Source organism: Callithrix jacchus, chromosome 9 (assembly GCF_049354715.1).
Source record: "Callithrix jacchus isolate 240 chromosome 9, calJac240_pri, whole genome shotgun sequence".
Taxonomy (NCBI): domain Eukaryota; kingdom Metazoa; phylum Chordata; class Mammalia; order Primates; family Cebidae; genus Callithrix; species Callithrix jacchus.
The window spans coordinates 92,622,688-92,639,634 of NC_133510.1; the positions used below are offsets into that span (position 1 = coordinate 92,622,688).

The window sequence follows — 16,947 nt, forward strand, 5'->3', positions numbered from 1 at the left end:
TCTTTCAGAGCTGTCTGTTCCCTTCTACCAAGACCAAAGTGAACTTTCTAGCCTTTTCAGCTATCACTCACTCTCTTCTTTTTTGGCAAACTGTAGTAAAATACCCTTGAAATTTCCTCATACTCATTCACTTCTATAGTTCATCCACTGTGGTTGACTTTTCCATCAACTCCATAGCAACTGTCCTCGTCAAGGTCAGCTCCATTAAGTACTCTTTAGTAACATCATATTGACATCTTTTAGTGCCTGTTTTATTCATTGTACTCTCCCTTTGGTTCCCCCGCCCGTGGCTGCAGCACCCCACAGTCCATGGATTTCCCTCTCACGTATTTGGCTTGTCATTCTCTCATCTCCTATACAGATGGTTCACTATAGAATGTCCTCCTTGTATGATAGTATTCAGTAAGGATTTTGGTGCTAACTCCCAGACTCCTGCTGCCACTTCTCTTCCTACATATCTGGATTAGCAAATAGCATCACTTATTACCCAGTCATCCAAACTGGAACCTGGAAGTCATTAGTGCCTCTTCCCCTTTTTCTTCCCCTACCCTCTTTTCATAGTCACCAAGATCGTCCGTTCTACTTCCATATCTTGTTGAATGTGTTCATTTCTCTTCATTCTCACTGCCACTGCCCTATGAGGCCCTCATGATCTCAACTTTGGATGACTTCAGTGACCTCCTAATGGCCTCATGTCCCCGGGCTTGTTGCCCTCCCTCCCCAGTTCATCCTTCATTCTGATGCCTGATAAACCTTTTAACAATAAATCAGATCTTGACACTCCCCTGCTTAAAATCATTCCCAGTCTCCCCAGTGCTTTTAAAATAAAATCCAAATCAATTAATAAAATCAAGAAGGCCTCTGCTTATCTTTCTAGCCTTGTCTTCTTCTTTTTTTTTTTTTCCGCTTGTTCTTTGAAACTAATTTTCCAATGGAGGAAAAAAACTGCAGAATTCTAAGAACATGCCATGTTTCCACACTTCTGTGGGCACCTGCTACTTCCTCTGTCAGGGGTCTTCTCCCTCACTGTCTTTGAGTTGGCTGCCACCTGATCACCTTCGGAGAAGCTTCTCTTCCCAGAAATTTTCTCTGAGCCTCTCCCTCAAATATCCCCCTCCCCAAGTCACGTTTATCTATACCTGGGGCAGGGGCAGTTGAGGGAGGGGCTGGGCCTTTTCTCTCTAACTCCCACCACCATGCTGTGTTCTCCAGTAGACTGAGCTTCCTGGGGCCAATGACCATAGTCTTTCTGACCTTCACTTATGCACTTATTAGATACTCCATACCTGTTTGTTAAATGAATGAGTGGCTCCCGGGATAATGTTAGTAGAAGTCTGAAAGCATCCAATTTTGTTTTTATAAGAGGAAACAACTTATTGCTTTATTTTTTGGGTTTCTCCCCTCCCTCTAGCTATGAAAATTTTGGCTAAAGCTATAGCTAACCTGATTTACCTGTGCAACTTGTTTATTCAACCTAGTAATAACTTGACATGTAGTTTCAATTAGAAACTGATTGAGTTAAATAGAACTACATGCCCTCTGCAACATGGCCTTTTGAAATAATATTTAGTAGTTCATTAAATATAAATGAAGTCAGTTCCATGATCTAACTGACCCAGCAGTTTTCTTTCTAGCACAGATAATGTAGGTCTTGGTTTATACCCAATCCAGGAATTTAATAGCAAAGTGGCCCTAAGGAAGTTACCTAATCTCTCTGAATTGTGTTTTGCTCACCTGCAGAATAAGGTAATAATATCTAACGGTTGATGGGAGCATTATAGGAAATAACATCTGCAAACTGCTTGTCCTATGAAAGCTCTTAGGAGTCAATATGCTTTTAGTTACTTCCCCTTTAAGTAGCATTTACACATTGGATGAGACTGATTATTAAAGGGTGATTTTCCCCCAATTTTTCCCATACATCAAATACCCTGAAATCTTTAAATTCCCCTATTACATTTCCTTATTACATTCCATTATCTGCCTTTTTATATTAAGCAATTTCTTTCTAGGATGTTTAGTTTTTTGTTAAAAGAGCATATTCATTATATATTTTAATGATCAGCCATATTTTAAAGCATTTTTATTTTACTTCTTCATAAAAGGATTTATGGAAGGGAGGTTAGAAGAGTATCTATACAAGATTTTAGCACCCACCAATTTGGACTCCAAGTTAGTCTGAGTTTCAATTAGTTATGCTGATAACATCTGCTTTATTGATAGCTGTTAAGTTTCAAAAACTAACAAACCTACTAACTGTTTCATTTGTCCCTTTGAGATTACTGAACAGTGCTTAGAGTAGAATTTTAGTCTGTGTAAGGTGATTAGGTATTTTCCTTATAATGCTTAATGGTAGATTTTTAAGCAATTAAAAAGATCTGAAAAAAGAAGTCATGTAGAACTGAATGGTTATTCACCAAATGAGGATCCTGTTGTTGGTTTACATAGATTATTTTTAAGAAGACCCGAACTCAGGACTAATTACCATACCTGTATCTTGGTAACTTGCTTTCCTGTCTTCGGGTAGTTGAGCCAATTGGCTCTTTTCCAAAACACATTTGGGCTACAAGGGAACTGCCTGCTTCAATAGCTGGCATGTGAGATTAAAGAGAAGATGAATGTTGTTTTTGGCAGCAGCTGCTGTTTTGTTCAGGGTAATTCTAATACCATTTCATAGATCTGTGCATAAAGAAAATGAGCTACACAAACACTTGAATATCTTTTTGACTTTGTGAAGTCTATAATGTGGACCCTGGGAATGCATATTTTAATATTGCTTCTCATATTCATAGAGAAAAAAAGAGGGGTTTTTTTTGTATTTTATTTTTTTGTGTTTCCAAGTTTAGAAGATTGGTATCTTCCGGTTTCTTGAACAGCATATGTTCTCCTGATGCTCTTAGGCTGCATGCATTTTAATGTCTACTGAAGGAAAAGAATCCGCAGTGTGACTTACGTGTTGCAACACATGTTCAGATTAAGTCTATCGTCTGTTTCAGTGGGGTTTTGTAGCTCCCTTTCCTGGCATGTGGCCTTTTACTGTAAGGAAAGCTCTGTGTTCAGGAGGGACTGGTTATTGGGTGAATTGAATCAGCCACTGGAGTCTGCTGAGGTTGGTTCTCAATGAAATGAAAATTAAGACCTTTGCCTTTGAGGTCTTCAGTCTCATCTTTTTGTAGGTTCCTCCCACCCACCTTCTTTAAAGTACCTTTCTAGTACTATCTGCTACTGTTAAAACCTGCTCCTAGAAAAGGACCTACCACATCTGTCACTGATGTTAGTATGCATTTTAGTCAGTATTACTTCCCTCTGCCAGAACTGTTTCTACAGCATGCATTGGTTGTAACAGTGCACACAGATTTCTCATTAGTTTTTTTCCCTTTTTTTCTAATCATGTAAATAATTTAAAGGCAACATTTGGCAATGAAAGGGTTATTGCAATTTTGTGTGTTGTGGGGAGTAATACATGGGAGACATTTTTGATGCATGTTTAAAAAAAATTGAGAGCTACCGACCACAATATGTGTCTGTGCAATGAAAGGTTATCCCTAAATGAAAGTTATCGCACAATGAGCTTGACCTAGAGAGAAAAGTTGTACAATGATAAAACAAAGTATCCAAAGAAAAATCTCATATGCAGCTGCAGAGAATGCTACAGAAAAAAACCAGATGATTACCCAAACTGAAAAGATACATTTTAGAGCAGAAGTCACAAACACGGGGACATTTTGCTTCAGGAGTATATCTCCATTAGAGTGTGTGTGAGCATATGTGCACATGCCCACACTTTTAGGCACCCTGTACCCTCGGAGTTTCTAGAAGTTGGAAGAAGAGGAAGAGAAAACAAAGATAAGTATTTTGTTGATATGTTGGAACACCTCATTTAATTGGAAGTCAATTGTTTATTAACTGAAGCTACTCTAAACAAAATTGAGAGCTAAGAAATAAATTGAAAAAGGTGTGTGAGCTCAAAGTCAGTGTCAAAATATCCATGTGCTAAAGGTCACACTCTTTGTTCATGAAGATTTACTCTATAAAGTCTATTCTCAGAGTGTTTTACTCAAACATTTTTGAAGCACTTGTCTCCCTGGTTTCCTAGCCAATGCAAAGCCCACAAACCACACAACAAATAATTGCACAACACCCATAATGTGAATAGTTTCTCATTTGGTTCTCACTACTAGCTCAAGAGGTGGGTAAGGCAAAAATTATTTTTACTCTCATTTTATAGGCTGATAAATGGATAAGTGGGACTAGCTGACTTGTTTGAAGTCACACGGTAAGAGATTGAGAGATTTCCTGGATCCATGTCCTGCCCATGGTTTCCAAAAGCGTGTGTTTTTAAATTTTTTTCTCTTGCCCTTGGAAACCTTTGTTTAAACAGAATCTTACTCAGAGGCATGAACAAATAAAACAGAAAAAGGTTGAGCTGCTCTGCTTAAAATAGAGGGTGGGGACCCAGAATTCTGGCAGAGGCAGTTCACTTTCCTCATCTGCAATAGCTTGACCATCACTACACTACACCATTCGTTCATTTATTCATTCCAAAAGTATTTCAATTGAGCTGTGTTTTATTTTTCTACTGCTGCTGTAACGAATCACCAAAAATTTAGTGACTGGCCAGGTGCACTGGCCCACGCCTGTAATCCCAACACTTTGGGATGCTGAAGCAGGTGGATTATCTGAGGTCAGGAATTCAAGACTACCAGCCTGACCAACTTGGTGAAACCCCGTCTCTACCAAAAATACAAAAACGAAAACAAACAAACAATAAAAATCCGGCCGTGGTGGCAGGCGCATGTAATCCTGGCTACTCAGGAGGCTGAGGCAGGAGAATCGCTTGAACCTGGGAGGCCGAGATTGCAGTAAGCTGCAATCACACCACTGCACTCCTGGCTGGGCAACACAGAGAGACTCCATCTCAAAAATAAAAAATTTAGTGACTAATAGAATACAAAGTTATTATATTATATTATGATTTTGAAGATCAAATGTTCAAAATAGGGCTTACTCGAATCAAAGTATTCGTTGGACTGCATTGCTTTCCAAAGGTTCTAGGAAAGAACCTATTTCTTTTTCTTTTCCAGCTTCTAGAAGCTGCCTACATTCCTTGACTCTTGGTCCCTTCCCTCTATTTTCAATGCCAGCAAGGATGTGTTGACTCCTTTTCATGTTACATTTCCCTGACCCTTCTTCCATCATTGCACCTGTCTCTGACCATAGCTGGAAAATAGTCTCCATTTTTAAGGACCATGGGGATTAGATTGGACCCAGAGAGTCTAGGATAGTCTCTTTATCTCTAGTTCTTAACTCAATCATGTATGGAAAGTCCATTTTGCCATATGTGGTGATATAGTCACAAGTTTCAAGAATTAGGACATGGACATCTTTGGGGCCATTATATTTCCTGCTGTAAGTTCCCATATGGGACATGTGTTGTGCTCATCATCAAGAGTACAGGAGACTAGAAATAGGCATGTTAGCAGTAAAAAACATGTTGCAAGTAATGACCTGACAATCCGGGGAAAACAGAAAAACTAAGGAACAAACAAATGAAACCGAAAATAAATTTTAAAAAGATATACAAACAAGTATAGTAATTTGGAACCACTTGGAGAAGGGAAATTATACTACATAACTGAGATGCTTTGCAAGTCTTCCTTGTATTTGATAAACCTGAACCATCAAGGAAAAGCAACACTTAATATTTCAATTCACTGTGTAAGTAATCAAAGTGTGTGAACAATATTAGAAAGATTTCTGTGTAGAATAATTAATACTGAAAAAAAATTTTAATATCAAGAAGTAAGCTCTGCATTTTAACTCTCTTCTGAGTATACTGATGAAGGAGGTATCATTATGCTTTGCAAAATTCTCAATATTTCTAACTTGATTACCTCTCTGTCCTAATAGTTATCTATGCCAGAATGAATTCTTTAATTTTATGAGAGGTGGGTATTTTTTTTTTTTTTTTTTTTGAGACGGAGTTTCTCTCTTGTTACCCAGGCTGGAGTGCAATGGCGCAATCTCGGCTCACTGCAACCTCCGCCTCCTGGGTTCAGGCAATTCTCCTGCCTCAGCCTCCTGAGTAGCTGGGATTACAGGCATGCGCCACCATGCCCAGCTAATTTTTTGTATCTTTAGTAGAGACGGGGTTTCACCATGTTGACCAGGATGGTCTCGATCTCCTAACCTCGTGATCCACCCGCCTCGGCCTCCCAAAGTGCTGGGATTACAGGCTTGAGCCACCGCGCCCAGCGGAAAGGTGGGTATTTTTAATGGTAACAAAGTATATGCAAAATTAAATTACAATATGAATTTATTTATAATAGCTTTAAAATAAAGTAAGAAATAGAGGTTTTTCAGAGATATTTGAATGTTAATAAGCTAACATAGAGATTTAAGTTTAACCTTGACCCCACAGATTTTTATAAAATGAGAAAAATAATATATTTGTAAGATATTTGAATTTAACTGATGCAAAACAATTATGTTGCCCTGATGAAATCATTTTTCAATTATTATAGCAGTCTGTGTTGATATATTTTAAGAAACTATCAAAGGACATATATTAAAAATTATGATGATTTGAATGATGTAGAATATTCAGCTGTGGCATGCAATATGGAACAGACTTGTCTCCATATGCTTGATATTTGCAAAATTATTAAAGTTTTAGAGATCTGCCATTGCATCACAGTTTTCACAAATGATCTAACAGATTTTTGGGAGTTCTGGGACGATGTGGGGTAGCTAAAAAGACAGGAGTTAGAATTGGACAGACCTGGGCTTACTGACTTCACCACTCAGAAGTCACCAAACCTCTCTGTACCTCAACTCCTTCAGCTTTAAAATTAGGATATATGAAAGTTAATTTTTTTTGTTATTAGATATCCAAGATGTTTGGTATATAGTAAATGTTCAATAACTGTTAGCTGTATTCCTGGAATTGTTCCCAAGACACCACCAGCATCTGCATTCCCGTTCCAGCACCCTGCCTGATAGCATTGAACTATCTATACTCCTATATAAAGCCACACTTTCTACTTGAGAACTAAGTCTCACCCCTTCTTTCCTGCTCAAGGCTGTTGCCCAAGCAGTTCCCTCTCTTCTGACCTATATTGCCAATTGCTTCCTCTTACTGGATCATCCTCACAGGCATATACACATCCTAGTATTTTAACCTTCTTACAGATAAAACTTTCTTCACGCCCAGTTTCTTGCTAGCTACTACCCCACCTGGGTTTTATTTATTTATGTGTTTGTTTATCCAGTTGCTCTCCTTTGAAGGAAAACTGTTCAAAAGAGCTATTCATACTGTTTCTGGTTAGTCTCATCTCTTGCTTTCTTAAACCCACCATAGATTGGCTTTTTCCCATACCACTTTAATAAAACTGGTCTTGTTAATATCACCAATGACCTTCATGTTGACAAACCAGTGGTCAGTTCTCAGTCTTTGTCTTACTAAACCTATAACCAGCATTTGATATAGTTTAACACTATTTTCCTATAAGTACTTTTTAAAAATCCTGACTTCCTTCCATGATATTTTTGCTTTGCTCTCTTGGACTCTTTTGTGCGTTCAAACTCTTCTGTCAGATCCCTTAAGGTTAGAGCACCATAGCATGCTCAGTCCTTTGTTCTTTTTTATACTTTTACACACTCTCATGGTGATCTCATCCACTCTTTTGCTTAACATCCCATATATATATATGGAAGGCTATCATATTTATATCTGCAGCCCAAACTTCCCTCCTAAGTCTAGATTTAAGTATCTCGACCTCACATAATCACTGGAATATCTCAAACACATCTTAAACTTAACATACTCAAAACTTAATTCTTTTTTTTTTTTTTTTTTTTTTTTTTTTTTTAGAGACGGAGTTTCGCTCTTGTTACCCAGGCTGGAGAGCAATGGCGCGATCTCGGCTCACTACAGCCCCTGCCTCCTGGGTTCAGGCAATTCTCCTGCCTCAGCCTCCCGAGTAGCTGAGATTATAGGCACGCACCACCATGCCCAGCTAATTTTTTGTATCTTTAGTAGAGACGGGGTTTCACCATTTTGACCAGGATGGTCTCGATCTCATGACCTCGTGATCCACCCGCCTCGGCCTCCCAAAGTGCTGGGATTACAGGCCTGAGCCACCAGGCCCGGCCAAAACTTAATTCTTGATATGCCCCCAAACCTTCTATACCCCCAGCCTTCCCCATATCAGTTGATGGCAACACCATCTTTCCAATTAGTTGTTCAGACCAAAGTCCTATTGTCATCTTTGATGCTTTCTCTCAAATCATATTCTGTCAGGAAATTCTCCTGATACAGCCTTCAGAATCTAACCATTTTTGGATCACAGCAACTACCTCCCAACTTGTCTGTTTCATTTTCTACCTGTTGTCACTCTAAAGTCTATTTTTCTTACAGCAATTAGACTGATCTTATTTAATTAATGAATTTATTAATTTTAATTCTGAAGTATGTTCATATCCCTCATCTGCTCAAAATCTTGCAATTAATCCTATTTTATTCATAGTAAAAGTCAATGTCTGGGCAGTGGGCTCCAATGCCCTACATAATCTGGCCTCTCTATTGTCTCACTGACATCATCACCCTCTACTGCTCCCTAATTTACTCTTGCTATGTCTTAAATAACAGATACTTAAATACACCTTAGAACCTTGGCACCAGCTCTCCTCTCTGGATGCAGTACTCTTCCCACAGATGTCTGTGTGGATCACTGCCTTAGCTGTGTCCGATCTTCGTTGAAATTTTGTGTTCTCAATGAGACATTTATCACTATTACCCTGTTAAAATTTTCAAGCAATCTTTGAAAAGAAAAGAGTATGGTTAGTTTTGTGGCTCTTCTCTAGACTCAGATGCCTGGAGAATCAACCCTACCTATAAGCCTTCTTGCAACAATAACTCAAGAAACTTTTAGGTGTACATCTATACTTCCTCTAAGAGAATCCAGCTGAAGTTACTAAGTAGCAGGCACTGATGTGTGTTTTATTACAAGCACGTAGTATGCACTGACATGTATTAATACTTTATTTTTGAGACTGGTACTGGTGGGGGTAGCTGCTCTAGAAGATGAGTAGAAATTCATGTCACATCCCTAAAAAACTGCTCAACAAACAAGGCATAAGTAGAAGGAATGGTCCTGCCTACCCAACATCACCTGCCATTGCCAAACATATTCTAAGTGTTCAGTGACTTTCTGATATTAGAGGTGGTCTTGGAGTCTGTTCTGCAGGTGCTGTATGTACTCTTTCGTTACTTAACCTTTTTTAAAGCTCAGTAGTACACTTAGTGTACTACTAGTGTACTAGCTGGGCAAAGCCTCCTATGACTCATGACTATGACTGTCAATCTGAACCCAAGATCACTGCTGCCAGTAAGTCAGAGTAGGCATTATAATCACAATCCCCTTTACCTTGTTCTAATCTTTTTTTCCATAGCTTTCAACACCCTTTGATATACTGTATAACCTGGTTACTTATGTTTGTTGATTAAGCCTTATAAGGGCAGGATTTTTTTTTTGTCTTTTTCTTCATTATGTAGGCCTAGCACCTAGGACAATGCCTGGTATACATCAGGTGCTCAATAAATACTTGTTAGATGAATGAGTGAACAAATGTTTCTTTAGTGTTTATTCAATGCCAGGCTTAAGGCATTGTGAAAACCAGTAACAGAATTTCTGCCGTTACATTTCTTTGAGCCAAGAATATGATTATGGTCCTTCGTAAGAATGGTCCATTACAGAGATCCTTAGAGAAAGTTCCCAAATCACATCAGAAAAGAGGGCCTTAGAGAAATATATTTCAAGGGAAGTTATGCCTTAGCAATGACAATATAAAAGAAAGCTGCGTTTAATAAATTGTATTTACACATGTGAAGGAAGACTGTGTTGTTAGGGGAGAGTCTGCATGTAGGGGTTGTCTGTCCAAAAAGAGGAATCCTCAAACAGAAATGATTTATACAACTTAGTCTTCATTGTGGTCTAAGAAAGATGATACTATGAAGCATGTGACCTCACAGTGCTCAAAGTAGCCTTAAATAGAATTATGTAGGATTACTGCTAAAATAGACCAGGGTGGTAAGGGAATAAAAGGATTTTAATTTTGAATACAAACCACTATAGCCATATAATTAGCATTGTAGTTTTAGAAATTTCAGAATGATAATCATTTGTTCTAGTGTAATATCTGGTTAGTATGCAGCTATTAATTGAAAATAATAATCCAGTTCCTTTTAAATATGGCTAGCTATGTAAATAGGGGAGATTTCTAGTCATGTGCATCTGGACTTTTGTGCAATTTAAAGATTTTACAGAAGAGTGGTAGCTCATAAAAGAATCCTCACGTATTTTAAGATATCTTCATATCTGCATGGGTTTGTCATACGGTTTACTTTTCCTGGAATGCTCATCTTTTCTTTGTCAGCCCTTGCAAATCCTCCTTGTTCTCCTAAATCTGGCCTGAGTCACATTTTCTCTCTGGCTTTTCTTGGCACTGTCTTCCTGCAACTGGTTCTCCCCCTTAAGGTTAATTGATTAATTCCTTCCTTCTCTCTGTTCCCAAAGTGTTTATCACAAGATGTGGGTGTTATTTATTTACCTGCCTCTGAGTTTCAAGGGCATCTTGATCATCTGTGTTACCTTAGTGACTGGCACCGTTCCTGTCTCATAATATATATTCAACAAATGGTTATTGAATTTAACATCAGAATATATTTTTACCTTGACCACTGATTCACCCAGCAAATATTTATTAAGGGATTTTTATGTGCAAGGCACTGTATTATGTGTTATGAAGATACTACAAAAATAAATCAGATGCACAAGTTCTTGAAATTTTAAATATAGTGTAATAAGGAACAATAATTCCTGCATAAAAACAACTATAATACATGATAGAAAATGTTACTTTCAAGCTGATGTGTAGGTTATGTGTGTTTGAGGGAAAGAGAGAAAGAAGACAGATTACTTTCTACCAGGGTTCAGAATGCCTTCCTATTGGCTAAGGAACTATTTTCTTTAAGTGGCTAAAAAGCTGTGTTTCAAAATATTAATTCTTTGATGTCTCACAAATTAAGTGAAATTCTGTCTTAGATCTAGAAATACGCATCTCTCTCACTTTAATTTAGTGTACTATATTGCAGATTATTAGATTAAAGCAGTGCTCAGGGATTATGCTGCTAATTGCCAAGCAGTCTACATTTAGGGCAGAAATAGAAGGTTTCCTTTGGTGCCATGTGGTATAAATTTTATGCATTCTCTAGTTTTAGAAGACACCCTAAGTGCTCAGTCTTTAACATGCTGCTACAAGTTTATTCCTAATTGCCATGGGAAACTGGTTGTAGAAAGTTTTTGACAAAGGTTCACAATATTGTCATTGAGAGAATAATTCAGAACGGAATTTACCAAAAGCTTTTTAAAACTTTGGTGAGCATAGCTTGAATGCATAGCATTTCATTGCATTTTAGCCAATAACTTTAATATACATATCAAAGACATATATTAAGATTGGCCTTTTGTGCATCAAGGCATTAGATGTTAAAAGTTTTAATGGTTACAGATTTTAACTGATGATCACCAAGCAATTTTTCTGTTTTCATTTAGACTTGGATTCTCACTTGCATTTATCTTCAACTGTTCCTATTTAATCCTTTCGTCAAAACTGAAGGGGTCTGCAGGAATCGTGTGACTAATAATGTAAAAGACGTCACTAAATTGGTAAGTAAGGAATGCTTTACAGTGAATGTGGCTGTTTTTCCTGTGCTTGTTGATCAAAGATTTAGATTTTTCTTGCCCCAAAGTACTGTCTTCCTAAGACGAGGAAAGGAATCACTGGGTTACTATAAAGGGTTCATAGAAAACAGGTAGGGAGATATTTAGGTCATGCACACCACTGCAGTGACTGCTGGGCTCCTTCTCCTTCATAGGCAGTGAAGGACCTCGGATAGTTCACTGTGTGCTGATGGGCTTTTCCCGGCTTGTTCCCCATAATCTCTCCAGTGGATTCCCCAGTGTGTTCTATTTCCCCTTCTCATGCCTTCCTACTCTTTTCTAAAAAGCCTAATGAAAGAAGATCTGAAGTAGCTATTCCCCCTTTCTATCAGCATGAAGACCTTGTCACATGTCAATGGGTGTTTGCTCCTTCACAGAACATAGTGAGGTAATTCATTGCCCAAATGCTGAAGGGACTCATCTCCCTGGTTTGCCACATTGAACTCTTCCCTCAGCAAAAGCCATTGGCATTGCTGCCCCTAAGTCGCTGCCAGCTCCATGCTATGCTTCTCCAGATGCTTTCTCTCAAGATCAAGACACAGAGGGGGCATAACACATCTGGAATGCATCATTCCCAACCCTCACTATCTAGAGGAGATCTTACATGCTTGTTTGAACCATGTATGATTTCAGGATGAACAAAGTTTGAGAAGCAATTTTTAAATTTCCTGGTTATTTAAATACTGACTAGATAATGGAAGTGATTTGAGAATAGGTAAGAAATGAGGGTTGTGATATGGTGAAAAGGACGAAAAGTTTATTTGTTGAGATAAAAGGATAAGGAGTAGAAGGGGCTCTATATTCCCTCCTCTTGATATATATTTCCTGGTGTATATGTTTTTTGGGGGTTTATAATAGAACTTCAAAACAGAAGTTTAAGGCCACAGTTGAAGTCTTGCTAGCTTAGCCTCAATACAGAATTAGAAACAAACAGACACAATTTATACAAAGTCCTTAGGACTCAGAGAGTTCATGTTTAAAAGCATTCTTCCATGTAGCAGCAGCAGATGTATCAATATGTCTTACTTGAGAGAACTATTAGCAAAGTCATGCAAGAGTTGCCTGCTGTATACCCCGATAGATATGTGTATAGGGATGAGGGTGAAAGGGGAGTATTTTTAAAATCATACTGCTTAAAAACTGATCATGTTTTTTTCCTTGAGTTGCTTGTTAGTTTGTAATAGAAGAAACAATACTAAAAGGACAGTATGTGTCTAAAATCTAAATTTTGTGCATATTAGTGGAAGGTCTTCATTAAATGCTTGCTGGATGAGTGAAGAAGAAATGATGTGCCCCACTTCAGTGAGCATCACTATTACCTGTTATGCTGATTAAAATGAGAGGTGCCTGGGCCCACACTGAGAAACTGCTTTGATAAGTCTGAGGAAGGGGTGCAAATATCTATATTTTTAATGAATTTGTGAAAGGAGGTTTAAGAACCGTTGCTCTAGATGGTCTCTTCTGTCAAAGTTTAGAAACCAAAATGTCTTGACTCTTTTTTCATCTCAATTCCTATTATGACTAGTTATCACTTGTGTTGTATAGATTTATAAGGATGCCAGATTAATACAAATCTTCAAAATTTATTTAAAGTAGGTCACTACTTTAGAACCAACAGATCACAGTCTCTTAGGGACTTATTTAAGGTTCAACTCTAAGGGCATCACTGCAGAAATACTGAATCTCATCTTATGGAGATGGGGCATAAGAACCCTAATGTTTCCAGTTAGCACCTACATAAAAGTTATTTATGTAGAAGTATCAAGACTGCTTAGGCCATATTGCTTACTGTGTGTCTTTTAATGTCTGAAAAGAAGTAGAGTGTTTCTATCCTAACATTAATTTCATTTATTCTAACAGCAACATGAGTGATTGTTGAGATTTATGGATGTAGATAATTACAGCCTTTCTCTAAAGAATGATAGGGCAGAACATGTTGATGGAAGTCAGGAATACTGGGTTGTTTTAATACCAGCTCCACTATTGCCTGGGTGTGGCCTTGGACAAATCACTGAGTCTGTCTGGCATCCAATTTCCTGATTTTTCAAATAAGGAACATGGACGTGATCAATAATTCTTAATCTAGGACTGATAAACTTCAAATGCTTACACATGAAGCTCAGAATTGTGCTGCCTTAATATGCCTTATGTTCATTTCTGATGAGAGTGTGTAGCTTATATCACTTCTCCGAGAAATCTGTGACCCCAAAGAGGGTAAGAACTACTACATCAGAGAAATTTGGAAACCCTTTTCAGCTTTGAAATTATTTTATTCCATAATGATATTTTTTCAGGTTGCACCTCTTGGAATTACTCAATAATGACTAGACTAAAGGAGGTTATATAGGGTGAGAGGAATTTGCTTTGCAGACATTTTATGTGAGGGAAAAGAAAGTGGCTTGACAGTACATTTTTGCCTGTGCTCACAGTTACTCCTGCAATGGAAATCATTCCTTTGCAGCTGCTACCAGTTCCGTCTTCACATTACATGGCAACTTACACTGTGCCCACACATTTTATGTTTATTTGCTTGAGGTGACTCTCATACAGAAGCACATGATTTATGACTTTAGTGTTCTTTTTTTTTTTAACGTATCTTCTTGAACACTTTGTACTGCCCCTATGTCCCCACGGTTTTCATTCAAAATGCTTCTGGCATGTTTACTAAGCATCATAGTTGATCTATTTACAGAACATTTTGCTTTGCTTCTAAAAAATGTTGCAAGACTTGTTTTAAATGGCAAACTCAGACTTACCTAAAGAAAGGGTCAAGTAATCTGGGAAGAGGATGAATCAAGCTTTTATAACTTGTATCTATGGGACAGTTAAGTTGCAGCTTTTAGTAGTTGTAAGTGTTCATATAAGAAAGTAATCCAAATATTGAAAGAGTTCAAATTAGTTTTCTGTGTCTTCTCCTTGCTCTTCTCTTTGTGATGATGTTGTCTCTTCAATTGAGGCAATTTAACGCAATATGAATTTGTTGATAAAGAGAACAAAGTTTTCGTCTTTAACTTTCCATTGGGTAATGACTCGTCTTCCTCAAAATGTTTTTTAAGGTCTCATCCCCATCTTGTAAAGGTGAAATTACTCTTTCTTTTCAAGGTCAGTCTACAAATTAGTAAAATAGGATTGGAACAAAGGAATCTATTGTTTCCCTGGTCTTGTGGTAGGCACTTATTTCAAGTTGGCTATATTTATACATGATTCATGGAGATTAACATAATAAGAGATAATAAAAATATCCTCAGACAACAAATTTTCACATTTTAAATAGACAGTTTTGATTAATTCTGATTGTTTTTCCTCTTCAAATATTATGTTCCTCAAGTAGAATTACCGCTGCATTGAAGTGAAGAACTGGAGTCTCTGAATATCCCCATTTCTGGATGAATTCTAAGCTTTTCTTCAAATGCCCCATCATTTATTTAAAAGTGAAGGTTTCCCATAATTTTGTTTGACCTTTGAAAAATAATAGTTTGAAAAAGAAGTAGTTTTCAAATTTTATTTTATTAAGTTGCAATACTTAGCATTTCAATTTCTGCTCCTGTGGTCAGTAGAAAATTCTTTCTCTATTTAAAACTAAATTTAGGACTTTTGTATTTTTCAAAAAGGACCATTAGAAATAATATTTATTAAAATTCTCTAGATTGCTATATTATTTATCAGGTGTATCAATCTCACTGTTAGGAAAGCATTGTTCTTCCTTTATAGAAAAACTACTCGGATAATACGTCTTCTGCTCCTTGAATTTTAATTTTTTTTCTTTTGTAGAGATGTGGGTCTCATTATGTTGCCCAGGCTGGTCTCAAACTCCTGGCCTCAAGTGACCCTCCCACCTCTGCCTCCTAAAGTTCTAGGATTACAGGTGTAAGCCACTGTGCACAGACTGCTCCTTGGATTTTTAAAGGAATAGTTATGAGTACCTAGACCCCATACAGAAACACTTTGTATGGATTGTCTACTTAGTTTTCATAACCTTATGAGTTCCTTATTTTTAGCCCAAATATATTGGTTAGGAAGCTGAGATCTAGTGATATTTAGTAACCTGATCACCATCCTTGGGAAATAGCTGAGTAGAGGTTTGACCCCAGAACTACCTACCTTTGAAGCACAGTAATGCAGTTCATAATTTATAATGCCTTCTCAGTAGTTTAAGATGTAAGTTTCAACTACAGTTTATGAATCATTATAACCTACTGACTTTTATTTCAGTAGTTTAAATTAGTAACCTTATTTATTTAAATAGTAGTAACCTTATCTTATTGTGATTAAGAAGCTATCATATTGTAGAAACTCAGTACTACTTAATTGGAATCATTGTCATAAAGTATGTATATAAAATACACTCTCTAAATATTGTCATTTTTAATCTTTTCTATTTGAAAGGAAAAAATTGTTATCTTTATTTAGATATTCTTTACTAAGGAAAGATGACCTTGAAAAGCCTCCTGAGGTTGTCATCTTAATTTTTTTTTTTTTTGAGACAGAGTGTCTATCACCTAGTCTGGGGTACAGTGGTGCAATCATGGTTCATTGGAGCCTCAAACTCCTGGGCTCAAGTGATCCTCCTGCCTCAGCCTTTCTAGTAGCTGGGATTCCCAAGTAGTTGCTACCACACCAGACTAATTTTTAAATTTTTTTTCTTGAGATGGGCTCTCCCTTTGTTGCCAAGGTTGGTCTCAAACTCCTGGCTTCAAGTGATCCTCTCACCTTGGCTTCTTAAAGCAGTAGGATTACAGGCATGAACCACTGTGCCCTGCCAATTTTTAAAAATCACGAATTGATTTACCATTTTAAAAAATCCAGATACATTTGAAAACTATAGGTAATACACTTGGTTGGTTAGATTTAGCCAATATTAGTGGGAGATAATTTTTTAGGAGAAAAAAAGTAAAAAGCTTTTTTTTGGTGGGGGTGTTATTTTTGAAGGCTGAACAACTAACATTATAGTAAGCTACTGTACATGAGTGAACTATGACATTTAGATAGAAGTGTAGAGCTTTTTTCTTCTATAGCCATGAGTATTAAACTTTGCTAGATATGAAAGTCGTGGACTCTTTACCTAGAAAATTTGACATATGCACAGCATTTTATAAAAGTGACAAAGGAGTCATAGATCACTACTGAATTTTGATTCCTGCCTTGGACTTAGGAGAGACAGTTG

At 37.3% G+C, this 16,947-nt stretch overlaps 1 protein-coding gene across 10 annotated transcripts in view; it reads left to right on the forward strand.

Moving 5' to 3' along the window:
* Positions 1–16,947, forward strand: part of KITLG (KIT ligand) — an 84,612-nt gene that overhangs the window by 22,846 nt on the left and 44,819 nt on the right. For all 10 annotated transcript variants that reach the window (XM_078337041.1, XM_078337045.1, XM_078337040.1 and 7 more), the window contains one exon: positions 11,616–11,729. Coding sequence is in view for 6 of the 10 variants with exons in the window: in XM_002752832.6 (XP_002752878.1) it covers positions 11,616–11,729 (114 nt within the window). In the remaining 4 variants the exon portion in view is untranslated. The remainder of the gene's footprint in view (positions 1–11,615; positions 11,730–16,947) is intronic.